Source organism: Empidonax traillii, unplaced genomic scaffold (assembly GCF_003031625.1).
Source record: "Empidonax traillii isolate 1590-97213 ecotype Southwest subspecies unplaced genomic scaffold, ASM303162v1 scaffold277:size2070623, whole genome shotgun sequence".
NCBI lineage: Eukaryota > Metazoa > Chordata > Aves > Passeriformes > Tyrannidae > Empidonax > Empidonax traillii.
The window spans coordinates 336525-356516 of record NW_020955470.1 but is presented as its reverse complement, the minus strand read 5'-3'; the positions used below and the strand labels follow the sequence as shown (position 1 = coordinate 356516).

The window sequence follows — 19992 nt, the reverse complement described above, 5'->3', positions numbered from 1 at the left end:
TCTTGCCTTTCTTCAGGGTAACACATCTGTGTGTGCTACAGATGTAGAACTGGAGGTGTGTAATTGAAGAGATCTGAAGATGAGAAGTGACTACCCTGCACTTACACAGTCCTCTGTGTAGTGTAATTTAAGGCCGTCTGGACGGGATGAAAGGCTGAGCAAGTGAAATGGCTACAGCTCAGCTCTTGCCGCAAATGTTGCTGCAGTGGAGAGCTCCCTTTCTGCTAGCTTTAGTATGTGATTGTGTGTGTGGCTTTCCTGTGAGGTTCCAGATTCCACTGGATTTCTTGCACAGAGGATGTTGAATGAGGCTCAGATATAGCAGTACCAACTCCCAACTTATTCACCAGTCAACTGTGATGAGTCCCATTCTTTTGACTTCTTGTTACTTAAGCTCCATTTATTTCAGCTTTCCACTGGTATTCCATATAAATGCTAAATATTCTCTTGCTAACTAACTTCCTCTTCACCACATCTGAAAGTCAGCCTGAGTTAGCTGAGCAAAAGATTATGGCCTGTTGATAACTCAGGTTTTGCACCTGGTTGAAACTTTATGGAGTGTTTTTAGAATCAGTACTGAGAGACTTGCAAACTTCTCAGCTTCATCAGGAATTGAAAAAGGAAGGAAGGGTGGGATAGAGTTTGGGGACTGTCAGTTTATATTTGCTTTCAGCAAAAGAGCATCCAGCATCATACTGAGCAATCAGTTTGGAGCATGGCTCAGTGTGGGAAAATGCTACCTACTGAATTTTTAGCATAGTTTCCTGAATTGTCCTGACTTTTAGCTAACTTTCTGAGGTTTTCTTTTAAAGCCAATAAAGAGCAGCATGGTGGTCAAGTCTTCAGTGTGCAGCTGAGTACAGTGTCACTGCGTAGGAGTAGAAAGTTGAAAAATTTATCTTTGAAGTTTGGTGATGTAGAGCCTTGCAAATAGAATGAACAGACATGAAGAAAAGAATTAAAAGTATTTTTAAAGACATTTAACAGTGTGTAGCCGAACCAGAAGGACTGAAGAAGGTGGATAGTACTGTTTCTTTCTGGTTTGCAAGTTTAAAAACAGACAGTACTAAATAAAGTGCTGTTTCTATTTTTCCTTATTCCAGAGCTGGGATTTGCCAACTCAAAGCTTTCAGTCATTGCTTGAACAGTCTACCTTCTGTTTTGAAACAGAGCAACCTCTGTTCATTAGAAACAGTCAACAATAAATATGAAGAAATTTTCTGCAGTTTGCTTTGGAAGTTGGTGTATCGGGTGTTATGGATACAGTGTGGTTTTTTGTGTTGTTTTTGTTTTTTAACAAGGAGTGGCAGAAAAGTCATACAGTGTTTTTTGTTCTAAGAATGTTGCACTGAAAGTTAACAGAGTGAAGGCACTATTCAGAGCCGACTATTGAAACACTGTTTTTAATTGTCTTGTCCCACTGTGAAGTCTCTGGTTATTTTGGAAGTGTTAGATAAGCAGTCATTTCAGTAATGATTAATGACAACTTGTAATTTTTTAACTGACCTGACCCTCCTGTCCTTCTGTTGTATTATTTAACTGTAATTGCTTGGGAAGTGGTTTGTAGCTTTACCTATAATAAGTATGTTGGTAACTGTGTTTGTTTTGAATTGGTGAAATGTAATTGTTGGAGCTGTGGCTCAGAGGTATAAAGCAACCAACCAACTTCCCTAAACTTGAGAATATATAACTGGGAAGATCAAGTTTGTGTATGGAGAAGAAAGAAATGAAAACAATTTTCAGAGCTACAGTAGTCTTGGCATGAACATATAGTGATTTCTGGACTATATATCTAAGAGCTGGGAGCGTAAATGAATATGTGTTTGGTGTTTAAAAAGAAAAGGGAGATCTTTATTGCAGAGGCAATAATGGAGTTCTTTGCTGCAGATGTAAGAAACCCTTTTAACTTGGTCTAAAAATAATAGAGTACCTATTTTTAAAAATTAGGCTGTTTGGAAGATGTAGTGAGCTTCTTGAACAGACATATGTTTAATTGAAGAAGAAATTGAATGAAGCCTAATGTTTTTTGGGTCATCTGGATAATCTTGTATTACATCTGTTTTCCCCTTCTATTCAAGAAATATTTTTCTTGAATAATATAGTGTAGTGAATAAACATTGGGTTTTTTGCTTATTTCTGAATATATTTATGATACTTATCCTTGATTTTTAAAGGCCTTTGTAAGTTGTAATGTGAGGAAGTTCCTGAACATACATACTTATTTGTAAAATATTTCACTTAATTGCATAATATGTAGATAAATAATTTTTGCACACTCTCGCAAAATAGCGTCATTGCTCTACAAGTAGGAGTGTCCAGCTTTTAAAACAGAAAGCCACTGTCATTTCTGTGCCTTCAATTAAAAATACTACATGGACATTATTAGATCATTTGTCAGTCTAATGATGCTGCTGGCAATGTTTTTTTAAACCAGCTGTTTCACAGAATTGTGTTTTTAGTAAAGTTTGACTCTGGTAATTAATTACAACAGTTGCTACAAGTGGGCTTTATAAAAAGATTTGACATCAACCACATTTTTGTTGAGTGATGTACTTTTCATGGGCTTGGTGCTTTTGGATGTGTTGGGCTGATTGGTCCCTGGTTTACAAGAAGTGCCTGAATTACCTCAAAATCCCTGAACTCTAAATGTGACTGAATTTATGTTTAGACGTACTCAGACTGGTTTTGTGATTTGTTGTTGTTGTTCCTTCCCCTTTTTCCTCTTGCACCTAAATGAATGTTATTCTATAGCTTCATAAAGCAGCAGTGACTACAGTGTTTTGGGTGGTTGCATAGTCTATATTCACCATGTTATTTTTGACAGTGCATTACACTGTCAGCTGAATTCTGACACAAATTTCTGGAAGCAAAGTGTCTGTCTCTTAAGATACTGGCAGCACTTATCATGACTCATTACTACTTCTTTTTTTTTTTTTTTTTTTTTCCCCATTTTAGGGCACTTATAATGGTATTTGCTTAGCACATTTAAACTCTGTTAAGCATTCAGTCAAAGAGCAGAAAGATGCTACAGAAAGTGTATTTCTTTTCCTGGTACTGCCCTTGTTACATAATTAATACCAGGCTCTCTTAAACGATGTGACTCAGCCTCTCCTTACAGCTACACTTCCCAGAGCATTCATTCCTGCTTCCCAGAGCAGGAATGATGAAAGCTGCTAACTTCTCCACTGAAGCTATGTTTTGGAGGAAAAAAAACCCACATAATTTTCAAAAGAAATATAGAGTGCTGTGCTCTTTTGTATATAGAGTTGCTTTCTTCACGAATCCTTACCCACAAAAAGATATACTTGCTGGCTTAATTGGCCTCTTCATATCCATGAGCACAGGAGTTGTAGACACTGGTCTGGGGCCACACCAGGAGACTTTTATTTCCACTTTTCTTTTGAATTTGTGACCTCTACATTCTATAAGTTGGGTAACTGTCAGGTACTATTGCCATAAATTTTTCATAATAGTAATCTATACTGGTCTTTGTAATTGTCAGTGCTAGTGCTTGATGTGAAATACTACCAGTGAAGTGAAGACGGTGTTTCATATTTCTGTGCATGAGCTTATTAGTCATAAAAACTAAAGCATATTTTTCAAGAGAAACCTTTAACTTAGAAAAAGCAAGTGCACTCCTGTAAGAGAGACAGATTTCATGTGCAGCTCAAGGCAGTCCTCCTGACCTTCATTTGCTTTTTGGATATCGGACTTGGGATATAAATATACCTGGAGCACAACCGTCAAATTGCAAACTGGTTAATCCTCTGGTAAATGACAGCTTTAGTGACTTGGAGCACTCATCCAAACCCAGAGCCATGGATGGCTGTGCTTCCTTGTTGTAAATTTTTTGGTTGCAGTTTCCCTTGGTTGTGTATTTCCTGTGTTGGCTCAGATGACATTTCTTTGATTTCTGATGAGCCTTTGGAGATTTTAGGTTTCCCAGACCACCTAGGGAAGAAACCTGTTCATGTCTGAGCCAGGTGTTCGGGTTGTCTTTGCTGTTCTGTCAGCTGTGGATGATGTCTAGAAGTACAGTATAAGCAGATGAAAAGTTGGAAATGTCCGTAGGGTTTGCTAAGACTAGATGCTACCTCTCAAAATAAAAACTGAAATGAGCTAGCACATTCTGGACTTTCTTTTTGTTCTCTTATTTTAAAGGTGGTAAATATTCCCAGGGATTATATTTTCAGGGTTAATCCTTAAAGGAGATGTAGCCAGTGAGTGACTATTTTTTTGGCGTATGTTCACGTAAACCATACAACGTGGTGTCCAGACCTTGAGCTAATGCTGACCACACTAGTAGTACAGCTTAGCGCTGTGTTCCACTGTGCACCAGCAGTGCTTATTTATGCTTCTTACTCTCTAAAATTACTTGTTCATGCTCCCTGATGGGGAGAGGCAATTGCTTCAGGCTGATTAGCTACACGGAGATCCAGTGTCTTTAGTCCCTGTCAACCCCAGAGTATGTTTGACCCTTTCAGCACTGAAGCATGTTAGACCCTGGATTGCTTGCTCAGGTCTCTATTGTGCCACTTCATGGCACAATGAAGGTGAGCCTGCATTCTTATATGATATGAAATTAATTTAGAACTTACTTTTACTTAACTCCTTGTTTCATTTCTTGCTCATAAATAATAAATACTTTGTATTAGTTCATAAATTACACTTTCCTGCATTTGCCTAAATCTCATTTTATCTAAGATATTGGGTTATTATTTTTCTTCTAGCTTTCTGAGAGTGGTGAGACATATGTTGATAAGAGAACTAAGGCAAGTAGCATTGTAGGACAATTTAAAAAAATGTGTTTGCCTTTGGCATTGGAAAAGACATTTCTGTTTAGTTCTACTCAAACTGCACTTGGATTTGGAGGTGTGCCTGTTCAGTGCTTGGCAGGCACGTGGAAGCTTATGGTAGTGCTGCTTTTCCATCACAGATGACCTTGTCTTGAACTAGAAATAATCAAGGCCAGTACAAATCCTGAAACACAGTTCTCCCTTCTCTCTTTCTCTCAAAAGTCAAATTGTTCTCAAAAGCTGTGGATTTCTTTGCTCACTAGAGAGTAAACTAGTCCATGAGAAACCACACGAAAGAGCTTTGTATAAAAGCATTCATGTTATGAAGAAGGATATTGAAGGTCATCTAGATCTGCTGGAGGTTCTGTTAGCACTCCTGTGGAAGGTGATGTGAGGAAGAGAGCATGTGGGGCAGTAAGAATTCTGTGAGAGAGCAGGCCTGGGTGTTTTCCCTTTGCGTTTTCTTTTCTTGACAAAAGCACAGGACTGTGCCTGTCAGTGTGAGGGTGCCATCTGTGTTGCACAGCCTGCTAGACTGTTACAGAATTGCACAAGAATTAATCTGAAATCATACTGCTAAACTGTGTCCTGGCTGGCTGTAGTGGTTGCCTGGAGATGCAGCTATTGTACAGCACTGCAGGAACCACGGGAGAGCAGCAGCCTGTGGAACTGCCTCATCCTGGCACTGCGAATGTCATCTCCAGCATGAACTATAATGGGGAGATGAGCTGACCAGACACAAGCTACTGAAAAGGGTAATTGTTTTATGAAATTAAATTTGCCTGTAAAAATAATAAAAAAGTAGCTGAAGAAGTAGAGCTTGAGCATAGAAGAGGAGAACTGGACAAATGTAATTATGACAGTGGTATATTTCCTCAATTTAATTTAATTCCAGTTTTCCATTTGCTGCCTTCTCATTAAGTGTAAATTGGAAGTGACTGTGCAGCACGGAAACAAAATATTTTCTGTGTATATATTTGAATAGGAAAATTTTTTTTGTTTGCAGTAAAATAAGTTAGCTCTTGAAAATGTAATATTTGAGCCCATTTAGTCATTTAGTGCCTGATTTTGCTGGATGTTTTAACTTAAGTGTGTGGGGTTTTTTTGTTTGTTTGAAGGGATACTAAACCTTTTTGTAAATAACTCAGTAGGACTTTGGAATAAAATCTGGATTATATAGGTCATGCTTAAGCATTTTTTACTTATTAAGTCCTTACTGCATATTTATGTCCAAGACCTATCCAGGAATTTTTATCCTCTGGTGTTGCCAAACTTGCATCAAGATACCTACTTCACATACCTGAAAGTTTTTTGGTGTCTAAAAGCAAGTGTTGGTAGATGTGCAAAACATCTGCCTCAGTTGTGCTTGCCAGGAGGGGTAAGTTTAGGGTGAGAAATGCCTGGACTCTGCCTATCTTCTGTGGGCTCTGGGCACTCACACCTGCTGGCAGCTCTGAGCTCAGTCTAGACCATGGCAGCTTTAGACAAACACTGATGGGAGCGGTGCCCAGATCTTATGTAAGAGTGATTGAGTTACAGTCGCAGCAAGGTGGTGTCATGGCCCTGGCTGGGTGACTGGTGTGTGCCTGTGCCTTTTGCAGGGGAAGCAGCAGGTTCAAGGGTGGGAGCTGACCCATGGAAGGGGAGAAAGGCTTGGTGATGTGCTGGGTGGCCAACAGCTGCTGAGCTGTGTCATGTGTGATCACTGTAACTTGTATATCTGTAGTTCCATATCCTTTTTACTTTTTGATACCACTAAGTGGGATACCAGTGATCGATACTAGAACTGTACTGTTAAGTGATATTACCCCCCAGAAACTCTCTGTGGGTGACAGTTGCTGGTGGGAGCCTAGAGATTCATTCCTGCACCCTTTTGGATGTGTTAACAAGAGGTAAACCTGGCATTTGTCATTTGCCAGACCTTTTTGTATCCTTAAAGCTCATTGCATTCAAATGCTATCACTGTGTCTTTTGGAGGTGCTGCTAATTATAGAGCAAGATTCCACTGTGTGCTAGCAAAAATACTGAAAAGTTTATGCATATCAGATGTCTTGGAGATGAAATCTGTTCAGCTTTCTTTACTCATTGCTTGCTTTGAAGGGAGATTAATGGGAGTGATTTGATGAGCATAAATGGAATAGAAGGGTGAAGGAATTCTAATGCTGAAGTAAGAGCAGCAAAGTGTTTTCTTTTCTTTTGGTTTTGGGCAGTATTTGTTTGTTTCCCAGTTCATATTGCCTGCTATGCTTCAGTAAATATTTTATTAGGTGCTTCTGGATTTAATATTTCATATACCCACATGTGAAGCTGAATTGTGTGAAATTTAATAGTGTAAATTACTACTTAGTGTAGTAAGAGAAGGATTGAAGAGCCCTGGGTTTACAGGTTAACTTGTTTCTTGCTCAGCACAACACGTGATTTGAATTCATGCTTTTCTGAGCAAGGTGAAAACAGCTCTTTCCTCATGGAGAACTTTACATGGAACTTCAGAGTAATCTTGTCTTTCCAATGCACAGCTTCAGGATAGTCACTGCTATCTGAAAGATTAATCTGTGATTAGGGTTTTTTTTTTTCACTTTTCTTTCTGTAAAACAAGAATAATTTGATGCTTTGCCTTTTAGATCACTCTTAGAAGTTCTCATGTTGTTATTGCTATTCTGTAGAGGTGCCAAGAAGGCATGCGGTAAACATTTTGGTTGTTAGCTTTTGTTAGAGTAATATTTGCAATTCTTCACATGGAGATGCAAAATTAAAATATTGCTGGTCTCATGAAATGAGATTAAGGGGTGACTTAATCATAGATGGATGGAGATTGCTGGGGTAAAATTAGGTATTGGAGAGGTTCTCAAATGAACAGGCACAGAGGTAAAATTGTTCAGTAGCTGAAAAGGGATGTGTGTGTATGTATATCTGTCTATATCCTTATATATCCAGATAGTTATTTATATAAACAGTATATATTTAAGTCACCGGGACAGTTTTTCATCCCCAGAAATAAACTAAGAGAGGATGCTTTTCAAAGAGATATTATGATATTATCTAGTTTAAACAGGTATCAATTCTGTAAAGTCTGATGTTGTGCGTAACACGGGGTATTGACCTGATGATGGCTGTAGTCCCTGAACTATATTATCTGAGTCTGTTGTAGCTGACAATACCTGTAGCAGAGACATTGTGCCCCTGTTCTGCTGAGGGATTAGTTCCAGTACAATACAGTGCATTACTGTGCAACCGCTGGCTTGTTTAGCATTCCCTAATTTGACAACTTGTCTCAGTGTGCTGAGGCAGGAGAGATTTAGGGGATTAAGCTTCATGTGTGTGGCCTGGAGGTGCTGCAAAGTACATATAAACAAGAATTGGGTGTGTTCATGCTTTGGAGAGGAGGAGAGGGAAGGATGTAAAGCAAAGTGTTGTTTGGGAAGTTGCCACATGTAAGGAAGTGTGATTGGAAATAGGTAGAAAACACTTGATTGTATACAATTAAGAGAATAGCCTGAAAAACAGGTGAGGTGGGGCCCTGTAGAAGACAAAATGGGTGAAGTCAGATTGGTCCTGGAGAAAAATCACCATGGCAGACTGCCAGACTGCAAGCTGGGCAAGGAGAGATGACCAAAATGAAGTCTTTCACATTTTAAAGCGTGGGTGCTGCCTGCTTCGCTGACAGAAGTGACCACATTAAGGCATGAGAGTGGAAAAGGTTCAACTGTAAGCAGAGGAAAAAAAATCACTTTCCCAATTGATCTGTGGGGTGGAGGGGGAGGAAATGTTGCTATAGCCAGTGCTGGAGCAGAATCTGACTTGCATGAGGACTGTTTATGTGCCGGGCCACACAAACAGTACAAACAGTAAGACTTTGAGAGCCATGAAGTTCAGGTAATCCACTCACACTGCTCGTAAGTGGCCAGAAATCATATTGAAGGAGAGGCATCTGTTGCTTTCTCATTTAAGGTCATCATATTAGCTTGGTGCTAAACTTATTATGAGAGCTATGTAGATTTCAGAGCATGAAGTATCCCTTGAGCAGATCTCAGGTTGGGCAATGAAAATCTCTTGTCCACATATCCTTTTTTGGGGAAGGTGACTTTCAAATCTGATGCAGCTGTGATTTCTCTCTGGTTGCTACCTCCCAGGTACATGGCAGAGTGAGACACTGTGTAAGAGCAATCACAAAATGAGAAGGGAGTCTCTCTTTGGACTGAAGGTTCCCTGATGTGTCGAGTCTTGCTTTGTTTTTGCTTTATGCTGAGTAAGTGCTAGTGAAATGTATTTTTGTCTTAGCACTTTCTTCAGATTTAGTGGTCAGTTAGGGAGGAAGGACGCCACCACTGCTGGGTCTCTGAATGTTGTGTTACAACGCTGGGGAAGCGACTGAGCCGGTAACAAGCTGCAAATAGTGACACAGATTTCCTTCAGCTCAGCTGTTGTCTGGCATGGTGTCTTGCTGGGGGCTGATTACGTTGGGCTGATGTGTATAGGCTTGCTGTTGTGCAGGGTTTTGTAGCAGCAGAGCTCCGGGAGGTGCTGCTTGGCTGCAAGGCAGGGACCGACCTAGCTGGGACAATTCTCATGGGAAGTCTCTGCTGGGCGACATCGAAACTGCTCACTTTACAGTCCTGTCATCACTGTAATAATTGCCATGCAAATCACTGATATTTTAGGCATGCTGTTCCTCTTTGTGGTCAGTCTGAGCCTTTACTTAGCAGGAGAAAGGAGAAATTTATTCGGCACCTGTCATAATTGAGTCAGTTCCTCAGTGTAGAAAATTAATTTAAGAACAGAATAAAAAGATATGAAGAAAAACTTATTTGTTTTAAAGTTGTCAGCTTCATTCTGCAAGTTAGTGGTAAAAGCCTTTTATAAGGGGGGAGAGGGAAGTTGGGTTTCTGGAATGCTTGATTTTGGAAATGTGTTTTCCATCCAGATTTTTAGGAAAGGTCTTCCTAGGCTTTCTTGCACTAGAAAACAATGACATGCCTCTGGAGTTCTAAAAGCCCTCAAAGTTCATTCTTGTAAGGACAATTGATGGCCTTTTTACTGTCTGTGCTGGATTAGTGAAAGAATAAGAGTGCTTAGTCTGAAAAAGAAACTTGCCCTCTGACAGGCTTCACGGCATTAAAAGAAAACAGCAGAATAACCTACCGAGTTGGCATTTTCTAAATATTGTTTTAGACAGCGTGCTACAGTGTTTTATTTGCTCAACTTCCCAGTTGTGTAGAATGCTTTTAGAAAAGGTATATAATTAATTTCTCTCTGAAGACTTTCTACCTAGAAATAAAAGCTATTTTATTCCCAAAAGTTCCTTAATTTAGAGGGAAAGTAAATGTATTATGAGCTTCTGTACATATTAATCGGGTTTCGTGTTTAGTCTGCACAGGTGCTAGTGGATCAGGTTGGTTGTTACTGGAGGAGTTATGTAAATCCTGAAATACTTTTAGCATTCTTATTTCATTTAAAGAAAAAACTCTTATGATAGTGATGTTATTAGAGAGAAAATCTGTGACCTATATTACACACTTTGTGTCCTTAAATGCAAATTTTATTTTACACATTATGTGATCTTTCCTTTAATGATATTTTTCAAAGGTTTACTTGATTTCCACTCCACACTAGAGGGTATGCTGACAAGGGTGTTACCTCCTGATCATAAATGAACTTTCCATAATGGAATTAATGTGTGGAAAACCTTTCAAATAAATTATGGTTAATCTTTAGTGTTACACACTGGGATATAATGAAACCCTTAGAATAAAAAAAATCTGAAAAATATTCCTGATAGCAATGCACATCCCTGGATGAAAAATTTAGAATCTGTGATAAAAAGTAGATATATCATGTTTTGGTGTTGTTGTTGGTGGTTTATTTTTTGTTTTATTTTGTGTTGTTGTTTGGTTTTTGTTTGTTTGGTTTGATTTTTTTTTGAAGCAGGATATTTTTAACTTGATCTGAAGTGTGTCTTGATATAATTTGATATTATAAAATATAATACTATTTTATGGTATTAATATGTGTGCTGATATAATTTGAATTAGTCTGCAGAAGGCCAGTCAGAGCTGTTGGAGACTTGGTCTCTGGATCAGCAAGCGTTGGCACAGTCACAGTAGATCAGCAGGTTGCTTCGGGCCCTTATGCTCCCATTAGATTTTGGACCAAGTTTTGTGTTTGTAGTCAAGCATTTTGGCTTAGTTTCCTCTGAAGGGGGTGTGAATTGTGCACACTGAAACTGCTGTGTGATCCAAACCAACATGTGATAAGTGAAGATGTTGGGGAATTTACTTCAAGACAGCACAGCTACTCGAAAATGTGGAATATGAGATAAATATGTGCCTTTAAAGTATACTCTGCATACAGATCTTTGATACTGTGAAACTAAAAGTAGCCACACTGAGGTAAACATAGGTACTTGAAGCTTTTATAATAATGGAGAATCTATATAAAATATTCCATGATTTTGTTTGTATGTAGCTGTACTGCTGCTGTTTTATCAGCCTTATTATAGCCTTCTTTGTGCTGTCTTTTAAGCTGCACACATCTGAGCACATTTGGTGTGGGTTGGGGTTTTTTGGTGTGTTTGGTTCTTTTTGGTTTGTCTTTTGGGGGTTTGTTTTTGTTTGTTTGGGTGATTTTGGGTTTTTTGGAGATTTTTTTGTGTGTGTGTGCTGCTTTGGGAACTTGAAAATACTTTAAAAAATGTAATTTTGTAAACAAATTATTAGTTAATTACAGCTAGAATAATGCGTTACGTAGATCAGAGTTTTCTTGTTGATAGTTAATCATTAAGCCAATTGAATCACAAACTTCCACAGTCATTATTAGTCACGAGACAGTACATGAATTCAATTTTGACAAAACTGAAAGAGTGTCAAGAATGCAGAGGAATTTATAAAGTGATATATGAAGTCCAAGGTAGCTATATTCTACAAAATATTTTGTCATGAACTGAACAAACTGAAATAAAAGCTGAAATTTGTCTCAGTTGGAAGATAGTGAGGAATGAGACACTCTTACCTTTAGAACTTGTTAGATACTGTTTTCTTTTATCTGAAGGTATGCTTCTTCATTGAAACCAAACATTTACAGAAGTGTTCTGGCTGTGACAAAGCTCCTTTCCTGTCAAAGGGAAAGAAGAAATGTGAGCCTTCTCCTTGCTGTCATAGCTCTCATAGCAGGGAGGCTTTCATTTAACATGATATGTAGGCTTTGATGGGTCCCTGCTCCCAAATTGCTATTTAAAATATCCTGTATTTGTTTTTTACATTTATCTTTCTTATAAAAAAACCCCATAAAATTAAAATTTCTGTTTTTATGGTGAAAGCATGAAGAAGAAAGATAAAACTGGAAAGCTTGATTTGAAACCAAGTATGAAAGTTACTCTTCAGTAATGTGTACTGTGCATACAGAAATGTTCAGAGTTCTAGGCAAGTTGTCAGCTTGAAGTAGGTGAACCTTCAGAAAAAATGTCATTTGCACAGGCAGTTTTATGACTGGGGTTCTGATATAGTCAGTTCTGTGGCTCAGACAACTGGAAACCTCGTGGCTTGGTGAAAATTTCTGATTTTTCAGCCAGTAAGGACGACTTCTCCTCCCTTATTTTTATTGTTTGTGTATTCCTTTTTTGATGATGAGAATTCCGAATAGTTCTTTTTATCTCTTCCAAAACAGAATTAGACCACAGCTAGCCAAAGAGAAGATTGAAGGATGCCATATTTGTACATCTGTCACACCTGGTGAACCTCAAGTGTTCTTGGGAAAAGATAAGGCCTTCACTTTTGATTATGTCTTTAACATTGACTCGCAGCAAGAAGAGATCTATATACAGTGTATAGAAAAGCTAATTGAAGGCTGCTTTGAAGGCTATAATGCCACTGTCTTTGCTTATGGCCAGGTAAGGTTCACAATTTTATTTTGAAGTATTTATTTTTGAATAAACAGTTTCTTGCAACTGATTTTTCTCATAAATTTTGAAATGTAAGAATCTGTTTTTTAGCATCTTGGATTTATTTTCAATGACTTATCTTGTAGGAGAGTTGTTGGGATTTTATATGGATTCTGCATAAACTGGCAATGAAAACACAGAATATATATAGGCAGTAGATCTGAAATTAATAGTAATGCTGAAAATAGTATTGGTCCATATAATTCTACATTCACCTTGATGCAGCAATACAAATTATAGATTTAAGCAGATGACATTTAGAGATATGTTGTAATGAGATTATTTCCTGAACAGTTGTCCAACCCTCTGCATTTTCAGACATTTCTGGGAATAGGAGCTTTATAACAATAGATCCTGGGGAACTTTGGGCCACATTGTTTGTTTGTGGGCAAAATGTAGGGATCAGATTGCAAAGTCAGAAAACTTTTCATAGAGAACACAACCTCTTAGTAGACTGAGCACACATTTGACTTCTCAAAACTGAGCACAGTGTAGAGAATGTGTTACTGTCTTCTGAATATTCCTTTAGGAATTGATTGCATAAAATTGGGTCTTGTATGCTGAATTTTCACCACTGTTAAATGTCGCATCTCAGGTTAGCTAAGTGAAGGCTAATCCTAGTGAAACAAAGCAGTTTGCAGATCCAGTTTAGCAGATTATGTTCAGCTGTGCGATCCTATCTTTGTCTTAGACTTGACCCACTAATTAAGTGAAAACACAGCCCTACCTTGTCTTCTGTAGGACTTCACATTTAATTAAGTTAATTTCCCAGTGAACATTCTTCAGTATAAAGTGAGAACAAGGGGAATATAATACCTGAGATATTCAGACATGCTCATTAAGGGAGTAATTTGATCTATTTCAGTAAAGAATTGTGAATACCACTTCTACCTCTAAAATACATACTTTAATTAACAACCTTGGTTGAAAACATTAACACATCTTTTGACCTCAGAGACAATAGCTCAAGGCTGATGAAAGCTGCTTAGGGGAAAGATTATGAAAGATTGAACTGGTCTCTGCCTTTTTGTATGTGGTCTATGGATAAAGAGTAGAGTTGGTCCAAATTCTGTTGTTCATTCATTTTTCAAAATGACTCATTGTTCTGTGTGTCAATATTGTAAAGATGACAGACTGATCTAGCACTGGTGTTCAGAAACTGCATTTCTGTGATGATTTGGTGCTATTCGTGCATTGCAGTGACTGCTCCTTTTTCAAATTAGACAGGTGCTGGCAAAACATACACCATGGGCACTGGATTTGATGTCAACATAACAGAGGAGGAACAAGGCATTATATCACGTGCTGTTAAGCACCTTTTCAGATGTATTGAAGAAAAAAAACAAGGTGCTATTAAACAAGGACTTCCACCTCCAGATTTTAAAGTGAATGCACAGTTCTTAGAGGTAAGTATGATCTGTGTTTATGGGTGTGACTTTGTGGGTTTTTTAGAAAACCAGTTACATATTTTTTCTGGTTTCTTTATTTACATTTTTTTCTTACGAGATGTTTTGAATTAATCTTCAAGTTTTTAAAAGGAAATTTTATGGAATTTGCTTCAGCTCTTCAGTTTATGAAAAAGAGCCTTTTTTACTTACTCCAGTTATCTTCATACTTCCCTTTATAGCATTATTTTGAAGCACAGAAATAGTTATGTTAGTCGTAACTTACCCTTTTCTGTAGCATGCCTTTGTTTGTACAGCCTGTTGCTCATGCTTGTTTGTAATTCTTTGCAAAACCTTAAAGCAAAAAACTATAAAAAAACCCCCTCAATTGTACTTTGTGGCTTTGAATAGTGACCACGCTTTGACTGCTTTTGCCACTTTGCCACAGATTTCTTTAGCTTACAAAATCTGTTCAGGAGGCTTGTATTTCTTTCACCAAAGAAGAAATCTAGCGTGAAAATATTTCTTTCTGCAGTCCCCATTGGTTTAGGTTTGGGCTTCTGTGTCACTCTTCCCTTTTTCCTTAGACCCAGAGAAAACTCTGTCAGTTCTGTGGCAAAACTGTCCCCCTTGTGTTTTGTCATAGACACAGTTACTGGTAAAGAGGCTGTAACATCTGTTATCTTTCTGACGTGCAGCAGCTGTTGGTTTAAGTCTTGCAGGTTTTATACTGTGTCTCCTGACTGTGGAACTACTTTTTAAATTGATTGATTTGGGTGTAGCATATTTACATTCACTACCAAGCTGAAAAATCTGGTACTTCAGGCACATGGACAGGAAGAATCAATTTAAGGAAGAGCAGGTGTAAATTTCTATTGCTTATGACTTTATCTACTTTCGGGGTGGAAAACCTCCATTTTTATTTTACCAAAGAGAAAAATGTTGGTTTTATTACTTTTGAAGTAAATTAAGTCCTTTAGTCATATGTTCCTCTAACTGTTCTAACGATTAACAAGCTGGCAGTAGTTTTGCAGTGGTATAGGTTTGTCACTGCTAACCTTAAGCAGAACTCTTTGTTGCTCTGGCTAATGTTTGCCTAGAGAGAGTCAGGTTGAGCACGTGCTGTGGGAATGCTCTGCTCCTCTTTCTGTTTCTACATCAGGGAGCTGCAGCTTTGCTTCTTCTTAGGCAGCTGCAGCATGAGCAGTGTAAAGCGTAGTAACCAGTGTGGTTTCTGAATTTATGAGTTTGGACGTAACATTACAAATGTGGCTGACTCCCAAAATACAGAGCAGTAATTGAATGCTACAGGGAGAATTGTATGAAGAATTGTGGGCATTACGACGTATTTCAGATGAAATGTGCATACTTGAAACCTGTCTTGTTTATCTAATTTAGAGAAAGGTTAAATGATGTATATAATATTTTCTTCCTGAACAAAATGTCATTTTTGTTGGTAGATTTTTTAAATTGTTTTACAGAAGTAAAATTAGAGCTTTCCCTGAAAGACCTTTTTCTGATTAGTTAAGTATTATACGCTACTCTTGTAGCAGAAAGTGTCCTCTTCCTGGCATCCTATCTACCATTAGAGCTGAATTGTGTAAACTATAATTTACTGATTGAGCAAGTTGAAGCAAGATTGTATATTGGAATAACTTTGAAGTCTGACAGCTGGATAACTGTTAGGAACAGTGGCTTTTGTTTACTACTTTCTTGCCTTTTTTAGTTTGCTGCATTCTGCCTCCCTTGACCTCTTGATTTCCTGCTTTTTCAAAAGATAGGCATATGCAGTCCCATGCAATTGCAGGTGCATTATCAGGATCTCTAAATTGTGGCCTAAGTTTGTTTGCACTTATCAAGGTAAAACATTAGTAAGAAAACATTCCTACTTTGAATATCTGTGCTTAATAATTAAATACAAATCCTTTTTTAATATGTAAAGGATTAAAAGTGTCACATTCACAAACGCTGAACCTTTTCTTCTCAGGGAAGACTTTTCGCTTGTGAGAGGAGAAAGTCACTTTCAGGGTATGAGAAAGTACCCTGGGTCAATACAGTTCTATTGTGGTGGTTTGCTGACATTTACCTAGGGTTTTTCATCAGGAACTGAATTAGTCTGACCTGAGTTCTGCTGAAATGAGTTGGTATAACTAAATTAAAAACTGGAAATTTTCCAGTGTTCATCAGCAGAGACCTGAGCCCCGAGATTCCCAGTGGGATAGTGCTTTATTTTTCCTCCTGATATCTTCAATTGGCTCTAAACACCTTTTGTAAAACTCAGAACATTCTTATGTAGTACAAAAGCCCTGCTCAAGAAGCCATGCCATAGTATTTTTGGACTGCTGCTTGGTTGGTTGTTAAGAAACAGCTTGCACAAAAACTATTATACATCGAATTCCTTTGAGAGCTGGAAGAGTTTATCTAAACGAGAGACAGAATTATTAAGGTGTGAGAGAGGATATGAGGAAAGGTGTGATGGCAGGGAGAACAAGTGTAGTGAGTTGGAAGTGTTTGGAGGAGGGTGCAGTCAACTGAATCAGCAAAAGAAAAGCCCAAGGTCAAATCTGAAGGCATCAGGTGCCTACCACAGAAACCACTGCCACTCTTGTTCTACTGGCATCGAATGCCTTCCCTTCCCTGGTCCCACTGAAGAATTACCTCTCAGATCTGGCAATGTGGAGGAAGTTACTGCTTCTTTGGATGGCATAATAGAAAGTCGTGCAGGTCCCTTAATTTGCAACTGCTCTGTTATGTGGTGTTCTTGTAAGTTTGGAAGTTTCACAGCATCCTTTTTTGGGGAGCTGAGACATTTGGATTTTTTACAACTTCTGGTATGTGCCATGCACAGATTTGTTAGTCTTTGGAAGAATTCCTTCCTAAAGTGATAATTTTTTTTTCCTTTTTCTTCTCCTCAGCTTTACAATGAAGAAATTCTTGATCTGTTTGATACCACGCGTGATATTGATGCAAAGAATAAAAAATCAAACATTAAAATACATGAAGATTCAGCAGGAGGAATTTATACAGTGGGTGTTACGACCCGATCTGTGAATGGAGAATCAGAGGTGATAATTGAAAATAAATTACTCTGTAGCATACCAAGTACATTCTAAAAATGTTCTCTGTATGTTTTGATGAGCAGTTAAAAATAGAGGTCATGCTAGTTAGTATCTGCCTCTTGGACAATTTAAGTGTGAAACCTAGCTAAATTTTTTATCTTCCTAATTTCTGTAGTCTTAAATCTGGTAAGTGTTTGGTATTAAGTGCATGCTACATTCATTTAAAGCTAGGAATAGGCTTTTGTTAATAGGCTTTTGTTCTACTGGGAGAGAAAATTTTGGCCATGTATGTCAGTCTGATCTCCCAAATCTTATATATGTTACTTTTCCTGACTGGTATGAAATAAACTGCTATGAAATAAACATACGCATTGCAAATCTTAATACAAATGTTACTGTGTTCCATGTTTTTATATAAAAGGCACAAAAACTGTACATTTTTTGCTACAGGTCAATGAAGATAGATATGTTACTACCAGAGGACAGTAAAAAGAGGCATACAAAGATATAAGGATTTTCTTTCAGGAATCACAGGAAAATACTTTTAGTTTGCTAATTCAAGAATCTTTGTACTTTTTCGGCTTGTAGGAACTGAATTCATAGCAAAGAGAAAAAGTTTATTTGTATATCAAAAACAGTAAGTGTTATAGGAACACTTTTTGTTTAGCCAGCAAGCCATGCAATGTACTTCTTGTGTGTTTTCTAGATGATGCAGTGCTTGAAGCTGGGAGCTTTGTCTCGAACCACCGCCAGCACTCAGATGAATGTTCAGAGCTCACGGTCACATGCTATCTTTACTATACACTTATGTCAAACCAGAGTCTGTCCTGCATTTAATGCTGTATGTATTTTTTTCTGTTATTAAACTTATCTTTAGTAGCCATTTTTCAAAATGGAGAAAATTTTGGCAGCCACTGCTATTTGAATTGCGCTTATTAAGGATGCTGCAGTCATCATAATGCTCGATGAATTTGCTAAGCATTATAATAATTTGATTTAATCTGTGCATATGTAACCATCCTCTAGCCAGAGGCAACCATAAACTGCAACCTCTTACAACAACCTTCCTCTAGCATTTTCTGCACTCTTTTGTTGCGACATACGCAAGCGAGAACGTTAAAATGTAATTTGTCTTTAATTGGGAAAGCACTTTTAAGTGTCTTAGCAGTGGGTTTAAACTTGCAGTCAGGTAAGTGAAACTGCTTGGATATTTCAGAGTAAGTTTTTTGTTGATATCCAAGTAAGGAAGGCAAAAGTAGGAAGAGCATTACATTCTGAGGCTTAGTGTATTTATTTTAAATAGACATATATTTGGGGTGCAGCTATTCTGTTATGTGATTAGCTTGAAATTTAAATTATGAATGAACATGGTGCTGTTCTGTAGAAGTTGTTAGTTGCTGTTTGTGTATCTTGTAAGGAGGAGAGTTCTGAATAAATCCACATTACTGAAAACTATGGTACTTTCCGGGGACTTTGGTTATTCTTAAGGTAACAACATTTCTAAATATTAAATAATGTCTAGCTTGCATTTTACCCATAGGCATGTAGAAAAGTGAATTGGATTTTCAGTGCTTCTTGGTGGGGTTGCCTTTTTTTTTATTACTAAAAATAATCATTTGCAGGCAAAATGAGGTTCCCTTCCTGGTCCTTTGTGGTATGTAGACCTGCTTTATACACATGCTAAAAACACTTCTTCCTTCTTTCCGTGCTGAAACCGTGGATCTGGTGGTGTGGTCAGCTGTCTGCACTTGGGAGGGACTGGCATCACACTCAGCCCAGACAGGGCACCTCAGTCACTGTGTGGTGACACTGTCTGCTTGGAGGTTTTTGCTGTAAGCTGTCTATGGAGAGTGAGAAGTCATCTTGGAGCCTCATTTTCCACAGGCTGTTGGCCCAGCAGTCCCTTGTGCTGATGCACTCGCAAGCTTCCACATCAGCTGAGCCGCTTGCAGGACTGTTGCCTGGCTCTACCTTTTTTCTTACAGAGGCTTGTTTTAGAGGAATAGGTAGCCACCTTCTGCCTTATGTCAAACTGCTTTGTTTCTCCTTTACTCAGAAGATATGTACAAGATAATTTGACTGTCTGGAGCTGTGCGTTTCTATATCCTTAATCTGTGAAGACAGCACCCTCTTCCCCTGTGGAGTTTAGGACAGTAGAGAATAGACCTGATGTTGGCCTCTGAACACTCCTAGAATCTAAATTAATACAAGCTATTATTGGGTGGTCAGGGTAGATGTAGCTCAAGTTTCTGTAGACAAGAGTTTTGGGAGACCTTTGTTACCAGGGCAACACAGTCTCTCCTTCTCGGATGACAGCGCTGGCTGTTTCCCCTCTGTGTGTAGTGACTGGTGCCCAGTGCTGGCAGGCAGCCAGGGCTGCAGTGCACAGTCACACTGCTCCTTGAGTTCTGTGCACACCATCCATGCCTCTTAAAAATGTCTGGATGTACATTTTACTTGCTAAATAAACGAGAGTGACAGGGTGCATTAATCATTACTTTAAGGGCTGGGAATGAGAGTCAGTGTAAATGTCAAAATAAGAGAAATAATGATTTCCGGTCTTTTGGAAGTAGCACAATTCCTGTTCTCTTCCATAACAGCTACTAAAGGAGGCCACTTTAGAAGCATGAAATATCTCACAACCTTGAGAATGGTTTGGTCTGCAGAGATGCTTATTATCACTTGCAGTAGCAAAGGGAGCTGTGGGCTAGCTGAGCAAGGCCATTGCCACAGAATGCCTGAGGGTTTGTGTTGTTGTTCTTTTTTTTTAAACAAAATCCAGAACAATCTACGTTACTGTGATAGAAATTCCTAATAAA

General features: G+C 38.3%; 1 protein-coding gene across 10 annotated transcripts in view; it reads left to right on the top strand.

Moving 5' to 3' along the window:
* Positions 1-19992, top strand: part of KIF21A (kinesin family member 21A) — an 88066-nt gene that overhangs the window by 17970 nt on the left and 50104 nt on the right. For all 10 annotated transcript variants that reach the window (XM_027890136.1, XM_027890141.1, XM_027890138.1 and 7 more), the window contains exons 2-5: positions 12456-12678; positions 13953-14135; positions 17030-17179; positions 17880-18014. In XM_027890136.1, the coding sequence (XP_027745937.1) occupies positions 12456-12678; positions 13953-14135; positions 17030-17179; positions 17880-18014 (691 nt within the window). The remainder of the gene's footprint in view (positions 1-12455; positions 12679-13952; positions 14136-17029; positions 17180-17879; positions 18015-19992) is intronic.